Source organism: Nestor notabilis, unplaced genomic scaffold (genome assembly GCF_000696875.1).
Source record: "Nestor notabilis isolate BGI_N333 unplaced genomic scaffold, ASM69687v1 scaffold9854, whole genome shotgun sequence".
In the NCBI taxonomy this organism is placed as follows: domain Eukaryota; kingdom Metazoa; phylum Chordata; class Aves; order Psittaciformes; family Psittacidae; genus Nestor; species Nestor notabilis.
This window is the reverse complement of record NW_009926853.1, coordinates 27552-36316: the sequence shown is the minus strand read 5'-3', so window position 1 is coordinate 36316 and position 8765 is coordinate 27552. Positions and strand designations below refer to the sequence as shown.

At 41.8% G+C, this 8765-nt stretch overlaps 1 protein-coding gene across 1 annotated transcript; it reads right to left on the bottom strand.

Annotated features, from left to right (window-relative positions):
* Window positions 1-2015: 2015 nt before the first annotated feature.
* Window positions 2016-2879, bottom strand: LOC104405159 (probable G-protein coupled receptor 141). Its single transcript, XM_010013775.1, has one exon. It carries the CDS (start codon window positions 2877-2879, stop codon window positions 2016-2018), a length of 864 nt encoding a protein of 287 aa, XP_010012077.1.
* Window positions 2880-8765: the final 5886 nt, after the last annotated feature.

Below are 8765 nucleotides of genomic sequence, written 5' to 3'. Positions count from 1 at the left end.
GGATCATGCAAATGGCATTCAAACCAACCGCTTGTAACTGTTTTCCGGGGGATGTGTCATTACATAATTCACAGTAAGAACAGAACCCTGCAGTCTGAGCCCAATATTATTGCCCTTTCAGAATTTACTTCTCAGATCATCTTCCTAGAGAGTGATAACTTTCTATTTTCACCAGTTTTCAGGGTGCTTCCAAGTCTCAGCAGGGGACTGGGTATTAAATAGAGCTTATATCTATCACTTTAATGTGAGTCTTAGATGCAGCAACACTGGGATCGATGCTCAATCCATTACCCTCTGAATTAAGAGGGCCATCCTGAGACAAGTGAGGGGTTTGACCTCACATGACTGAGCCCCAGCCAGTGACTGAAGATACAGCGAAAATAGTCAAGCATGAAAAAATGAAAAAGGAGCTTAGATTAAAATGCAGAAAACTTGAGGACTTGCTGCTGGTTCCCTGGACACCTCCTGCTTTCTGAAAGAGGCAGAAAGGATCCGGGAACTGAGATGCAAAGGCACAAACATTTAGTCAGGATTGATAAAGTGGGCTCCAAGAAGCACCCATAATCTGAAGCATCACCAGCATTATTTTACAGGTGTAACTTTTTAACCCTCCCAAATCAAGTTTTGACCTTGTTTGAATCCAGGGATTGTTGCACTTCTGTAGCAAAGGTTGCCAGACTCAAAAATTATGGCAACTTATGGGGCTGTGAAGGAGGAAGGATACCCTTATGTGACTCCTGGGAGTCTGGAGTGGGAGGAATCTGGCCTCAAGCTGTTGGGATGCAGCAAATGACAGCAAGGCCTTTGGCAGGAGGGTGAAAGACCTTCTGCACTGAGCAGAAGAGGCAGGATGCAATCATGAAGATGACCTTTTACATAATGAAGATAAACCAGAGATTCCCAGAACGGATGTGGTTCTGGGAAAATATAATCTGTCTAACAGGGAAAACATATACTCCAGCACAAGTTTGTATACAACGAGCATCTGTTGAACTGATTAAACACGGCTCAGTCAGTTTATTCTAGTTTCGCTTTGTTACATGTGCAAATAGGATAAACATGGCATCTGATAACAAATCTACAGGAAACTGAAAGTGACCAAACATCCAAGGTTTTTTGAAGGCTGATTAAGTAGTTGCCTCACTTAAAGAACCAAGGATCAAGGACCAGACGTCTCAGTTTGGATTCCAGATCTAGTTATGAGACCACAATAACTTGTGTTTCTTTGGCTACAACGGACCTTAGGGATAACAGCCACAGGTGGAGTCCTGATGGGAGAGCAACATAAGGTAGAAGTTTGACACCTGTGACTTGCTCTGCTCTCACTCACTCAAAGTGTGTAATTACCACAATGCAGTGAGCTGCTTGTGGGTTCAAAATGAAGCAAGTAAAGGTGAAGTTGCGAGAATAAGTGATCTCATATAATTTAATTTAATGATACACTTTGAGTAAGTGAAGAAAAAAGGATTCTGCTGAAATATTCTACTACAATATTTCATTCATTCCCTGTTTCATGTCTTGATTACTTTCTATTTGAGTAGAGTTTATGTCCTTGTGATATAAAATCACTCGTACAAAAATCCTGTAAAGGAATTTCTTTCTTTCCTCTCTTCCCTTCAGCATTACAATTGCCCGAAGTCATTAGACAACAATTTACTGGCCACAGTGGGTTGTTGTTAGTGACACACTTCGAATTAAAATTAGAAAGCAATGGATGCTGTAACTGTTAGAGAGGGACAGCTGAAGAAAATCTTAATGAAGCTTCAGGGTGTAGCTCTTAGGTCAAAGTCTAGAGCAAGATTCATATGTCTGCCTTCAAGAGAGAAGATAGATAAAAAACAGTGGCTTCTGAAAGATGGATCTTCTTACTGGCCTGCAAAAGGCAAACAGCTCTACAGGCCTATACAGCCCTACTGAAAGCTCAGCAGTTTCCCTAGCAAAGTCCTGACACAGTTTTATTCCTGCCAAAAGCCAGCACTGACACGCTGCAGCTGGATTTCCTGGTAGTTCACGGGTCAGTGGGCTATTCCTGTTAGGAAGCACAACATATCCAAGCAGCACATTGTCGTTAAAGCTAAAAAAATTTCATTGTACAAGAGTAGTTTATAGTCTTTATCCAGGTGGTAGTTTTGGATGTAATACACTCTGAACGCATGATGAGGCATAAAGCACACTAATGTTACCAAGATGAAGAAGAAACTCTTTGCCTGAGCCCTGAATTCCACATGGGAGTTGATGTCAGGCCAGTATTTCACAGCCAGTCTATAGATCACTAACAACTGCATTACAGTGAGCACAGCACAAACCGCCACCAAAATCCCAACCAAGCAGTAGTTGATGATCACCATATGTGCCTCCTGTATCTCCCTGTGGAACTGAAAGCATTCAAAGGACTGGTACGTCTCAGAGGTACCATAGTATGACAGAAGAAGAGGGGTGATCACCAGGGCTCCCATCAGCCAAACAGTACCCACCCAGGCTGTAGTGTAGCACCTCCTAAACTCGAGTTGGAAGAGGCGTATTGTGATGATGCCCACATAAAAAGCAAAGGTGGCATACATGTGGATGTAGATGATGATGCTTGCTAGCTTGCAGGCGAACCTCCCGAATTTCCATTCCCTTAAAATGTAATAGCTGAGGCGGAAGGGGATGCTGAGCAGCATGAAGGTGTGCAGCACCAGGAGGCTGATGATGAAAATAGTTATCACGGATTGTGATCGCCGTTGAAACAACTGGTGGGACATCATGATGACCCCAAGGGTGCCGCCAGCCAGGTCGATGGTGTACAGGGCTATGAGGATGGTGTGGAGCGTCTCTGAGCTGTGTGGCAGTGTCTCGTTGGAGGAATGGTTCTGCTGGCTTACACTGCAGTTCAGCATCCTCCTAAGCTCCTCCTTCAAAGGTTACTGAAAGTGAACAATACTGAAATGTGAAGAAGTTGCACCTATAATTTGTTGATGCTTTATGAAGACACCTGTGCCATCTTTTAGCATCTTGCTGGGTGGGTGCAGGATACCTGTAAGGCAGCAACAGCCTCAGTTTCTATCATAGAGCACATTAAAAATAAAGATCTGCAGCTAAAAATTGGATTTCTTCTTGCTTCATAAGAAATTGAAGTGTTCCGAGTCTTTTCGCTATAGCATTTCACCTGAGCTATTCTATTGCAAATACCTTGGCTATTCTAAGCTTAAACTTTATTTAGGAACAATCTTCTGCAAGATCTAATCCTATTGGCACTTGTTGAACGTATCCACATACAGCTGCATTCTTATTTAGACTTAAGGCACAATGTGGACTGATTTCTGTTCAAGTAATTTCACCTGTAATGATAGACTGCAACTGCAAAACATTTTCAGAGAAACTTCTTATATATGAAGCATCAGGCAAAGCACCTTCAGAAGACCTTTGGAGTGTTGTGTCCAAGACTGATACAACCCTTTCTGTTTGCTCCCTTTTAAAATGCATGGTCTTAGAAGCATTTAGCTGGTCAGAATTGCCTCATGTTCCTGACACATGCAGGAGGAATTCTCTTTCCCAGAAACTTTGCTGTAGTAGAAGTATCACAAGCTTGAAGAAGATGACTTCCTACTTTAGGCACAAGTTCCCTTTCTAATGTAGAGTGTTAATATTTCAAACTGGCTTTAAGAAGGTACAATCTTATATGCAATCATAATGCTTACAATCATAATGCTGCTATAAACAGCATAATTACAGCTTGGATGCCAACATTTTCTGTCACTCAGAAATACATTATGTTTTTTACTATGTATAGAAATCAAATTCTTAAAGATTACCTTATAATCTCTTGGGTTTGTGACTTCCCTCTTCTTCTTTGCCATTTTACACGTCCATAGCATACAGCATATATAACCTGCGTGAAAAGCAGAGCCTTTGGTGTTCCTCTTTGACCGAGCAGGTTGAGGGTTTTCTCAGCCCACATACAGGAAGGCACAAGCCTTTTTTTCTTGCTTCACTGAGATAGCAATCACGTATGTTCGACATCTAATACTATTTTGTTCATGTGGAGAGAACTGCTAAAAAGCTACTGAGCTGTCAGAGCCCAGCGTTGTGCTTGGACTTGTAGGATAATGCCCCTGATCAAGTGAGGAAATTTGCAGCAGAGCAGAAGTTTTTTGCATTATAAATGCACTTTCTCCCTGAACTTGTCTTATGTTTAATAATTAAGCTAAATGTGCCAGAATAACAAGGTGTTTAGCAGAGTTAACAGAAGATTTCACTCTAACATGCTATCAGATGAGGTTACTCATCTTTGAAATGTTATAAGTAAAATAAGCTTCAGACATATATGAAAGGTCACTTAATAGTTCCTGCTGTTAGAAAGAAAACACATATAAAGGCCAGTGGTGCTTGAAGATTATGCCTGAACTGCAGGAGTGAATTCTGACCCCAAACTATTTCATTAGTATAAGATAGCTCACTAAGAAGAGGAAAGCATTGAGCCAGGGCTCTTCTGGAGACATTAAAAGAAGTTTCTTAACATGAAAAATTAAACAGAAAGATGCTAGCCCAGTTTATTTTTCAATTAGAGATCTAGACAGCAGTGAGAGACACCAGTACTCAGACATGAAGAGACAACACACAAGGTTTTGTGAATGATGACATTAAACCAGTTCTCCAGCAAGGCTGAACTAGCATTGCTCCTGCCATCATGCAGTCATCCTCTGCGGTGGGTGTGAGGATGGTTTCCTCTGAGAGGCTTCTCTCCTATTATAAGTGAAGTCATTAGGAAGAACAAGGTGTGAAAGAGAACTAACAGAAGTAAATAACACAAGGACTAAAAAAACAATCAAAGGTGCTAAAAGTCAGCGAGAGAAATAGAAGGGGTTGTAAGGATGAGCAAGGATGTGGAGCCCGCGGTCTGTGGGACATTCTCAGGATAAACTCTGAGACTGACTGTCTCATCTAGACCAGGATTCAGAACAGGAGGGATGCCCATTTTGGAGACTGCATCCACTGTAAGCTTGAGGGAAGAGAAACATGGAATTGCTCCAGCAGACAGAACATTGAGGGAAAACAGCTAAGTCAGAAATGGTACTCACCAGATGTGATCCCAGCATCACTTAATCCCACATAAGGACAGGCTGCTGCCTGACATGGTGTTTGGATGGCAAGATGATCAGCTGGCTCTGCAGAAATGCACAGGAAGGTAAAGCAAGTGTCAGCCACTGCTGGTTTTGATGGGTTACAGTGATCATGAAACTACATCCACAGCCTCTGGGTAGAACAGGGAAATGCCTGCAGCCTTGTGCTCTGTCCACAGGACCTGAAGTGATCCACCAGGCTTGAACCAACAAGTAATAATGCAGAAGAGACATGAAGAAATTGCATTCCTAAACCAGCTGCTATGTGACAGCCATCACTGCAGAGTGAAACAGGCTTTGAGATAAAGAGCTCTGCGTACTCCATTACCTTCCTGAGTCCAGCCTGAGCTCTTTGGATGAGAAGTGATGCCAAAAACCCTGCAAAGGTGTTGCACAGGTAATTCTCTTGTCACTGTTGGCAGACACAAAAACTGCTGGGGGTCAGAAACTGACCTCAATTCATATTTCATACCTTTGAGTTGCTTCGTCCTCAAAATGTTCCTTGAAGGTTGTATGTGGAAGCTGTTCAGTGTGTTAACCTTTCATCTTCCCATTCTTCTGTTAAAAATATACATATCTATATCATTCACCTCAACGCTGTAATCTAGGTCTTAAGTTTTAGGTTAGTTTCTCATTTGAATACAAAAGGAAATTGAGTCACATCAGCCTGTTCAAATGAACTTTCAGATCTTGCTTTTGCTTCTTGCTTCATCAGCACATAGTTTGCCTTGACCAGTGGTGAGAATAAAGACTGAAAGAGAAATGCATATATACACATAAGAGATCCAGGTCAAGACTAGCACCACAAGCAGATTTGAAGGAAGGAAGGAAGGAACTGGGCATGCCAGGTTCAACACTGGGAAACAGAAGACGAAGAAGAAAGGTGAAGGTTTAAATTAAGACAACGAAATGAAACAGAAGAAGAAGAAGGACCTGTTGGGTGTTCAGAGACAGGATGAGCCTCTGTGGAAGTGTCACAGACTGTACCTATGCATGAGTGTAGCAGAGCTCCCTTAGGCAGTGGATAGATCTGCCGTAGAACTCGATTTTGTTTCGTTTCTGCATGGTTTCCTCTGTTTCCTGTGCCACTCTGCAAGAAAATGTTAGGTTTACTGGTCAGTATAACAGCAACCAAGGTTTCTTTTGCAAGCTCAAGAGCTCCTTTCTGCCCCGGAACAATCACAAAATGATGTACTTGTGAAAACCTCCTGTCAGGTTTTCAATTTTAGCTACTTCCAACTTAGGGTCATAACTGCTGATAATTTCAATTATCTGTTGATAACAAAACCTCTATTTCTAGTTACTTATAAGAACCAAGCTACATAGAGGCCAGAGACAAAAGAGTATGGGAATACCTGTGTTAAGTCTAAACATACTGCTTTTTCTGTGACTGCAGATGCATTCACAGTTCTTGCTGTCTCACTCCCACTCTGTTAGACATGAGTCACAGGCACTGGAAAGTGAGCAAACCGTACTCCATGGTTAGTGAAGGTGCAGGGAACTTGGGGTTTCCCTCTAGGACTCAGGTTTGTTTGGGGTCCAAAGCACCCAGTTCTTCTGCTTCCCAGGAGGAGGCTGCAGAACTCTGAAATGACAATGATAAACCCAGCTGCTTTGACTTAGATCCCAGCCAGCACTTCTGCTCCTTCTGGTGCTATGATAATAAGTAGTGACCACAGCTTACAGAAGAGCATTTCTTCACAGGAAGCAAATAAAAATGGCCTTTAAGAGGAAAGACATTTAAATCAATAAAGCAGAATGTGCTTATTTAGATCTTACACAAGTTTGCTGTTTGCTGAAATGTGAGGAACTTGCTTGAGAGCATGTCCCAAAGCAACTCAGAAAGGCTTTTTGCTTGCTACATTGGGTAGTATCTTTAAAGTTATATTTATTGTACACATTATTAAATAATTCAGCCACATTCAGTATTTGGAAGATGAAATAACAATGTCATTTCTGCTGCCTGTTTTGCTCATTAGGAAATCTCTGTGCTTCCATTATGCATGCTGTTGGCAGGAATGAAATGAATGCCATGCCGTACGTCTGTTTATACCACTTACTCTCAACACATGGCAAAGAGAATATGTACAACCAATCAAAATGCTCTCATACTAAAATGATCATGATCCTAAGTACCATCAAACTGTCGACATCAATTCATTTAAAAGCTTTCACTGTTTCTTTGTTTTCTCAGTTCAAGGATTTGAGCAATTACTGTAATTGTAAGAACATTTCTACCCTAAAGCATAGATGGGCCATGCAGCTGATTAACATACTTTAAGCTTACTCTATGAAAATGAAATATGTGATAAGTTACAAATGAACTGTTTAGCAGAGTCCTGTTGGACTTATCTTTCCATTGTAGCGAAAATAGATTGTAGAACAAGAGAATGGGATGGGGGGGAACATTTAAAATGAAGTGATTAACGTAATTGCTTTTCTTTCAACCACCAGCATCTCTTAGAAGTGAAGGTTGGGAGAAGCATTTGTTAATGCAGAAGACACAGGGAGGAAATGATTTCTGTATGTGCAATAAGAGGTTACTTTATAAAATCTTGTACTCAATTACCAATCATTTTTGAAATTCAAAAAAGCACAAAATGTCACAAGCTTCAAACTTGAATATTTTAATGCATCAGTCGCCAACTGAAGAGAGACAAGGAGAAAAAGAGTCAAGAGCGATGACCAAATCCCTCCATTCCTCGTATTGTCCTTCTCTAGGCAATCAGTCTTGGCTTCAGAGAGATGGGAGAGGGCTACCTTTAAAAGCACAAGGGGGTCTTTTGGATTCAGCAGTTCCCTCTCTTTAGGGGTAGAGGCAGCTCTTTGGTGCTTTTTTCTCCACTTCCCATGGGAGCGTGCAGGGGTTACAGGGTAGCCAGTGTTTCTGAGCTCCAACAAGCCTCTCCTGCTTCTGCATCTCTGGGAAAATATGGCGCAGCAGAGACTAAGAACTTGCTGCTTTTCATCCAAATATTCAGTAGGGCAACATCCCCAGATGCAGGAATAGTCTTAAACCCCTGCAATCCAGCACAAAAGTAAAACACTTGCTAGCGATGCATTCCTTTCCCAAAGAGCAGAGGGAAAGATGGAGGCCTATGGATGAAGAGCACAGGCTGCTAGAAGCACCATAGCTCTTGAGCCCAGCAGGAGGAATCTAACCTCCAAGATGTTTTAGAGATTGAGGGGAATACTCAGTCATAGGTACAAGGCCTAGAAAAGAGCAGGTAGAGAAGTTCTTTGAATTACATAATAGAGCTGAGAAGCACTTGACAATTTAAACAAGGAAAAGGTAAATCAAAATAAAAGGTAAATCAAAATCAATTCAAATCAAGCTGAATGGCACAGCTCAGAAAAGTAAGGTGAAAGCAAGTGAAAGAAAAGAGAACTTTGCCTCTTTCATTCCCATGTACAGGAGGAGGAAGGATTTGGCAGTGCCCATGTTTGACTGCTGGCAGCCTGGAAAGGCATTTGTGGTACTACTCAAATGGAGATTCATCCACAGGGCAAATATACACTCTGGAAAGAATTAAAAGGAAAAGCTGATGTTTCTTTAATCATAGCTGGTGGGCTACTATTATCCCTGCAAATCTGCCTGGCTGACCTGCTCTTGCGCAGTGACAGCCGGCTGGTTGTACAGAGCCCCAGGACCTCAGAGGATAC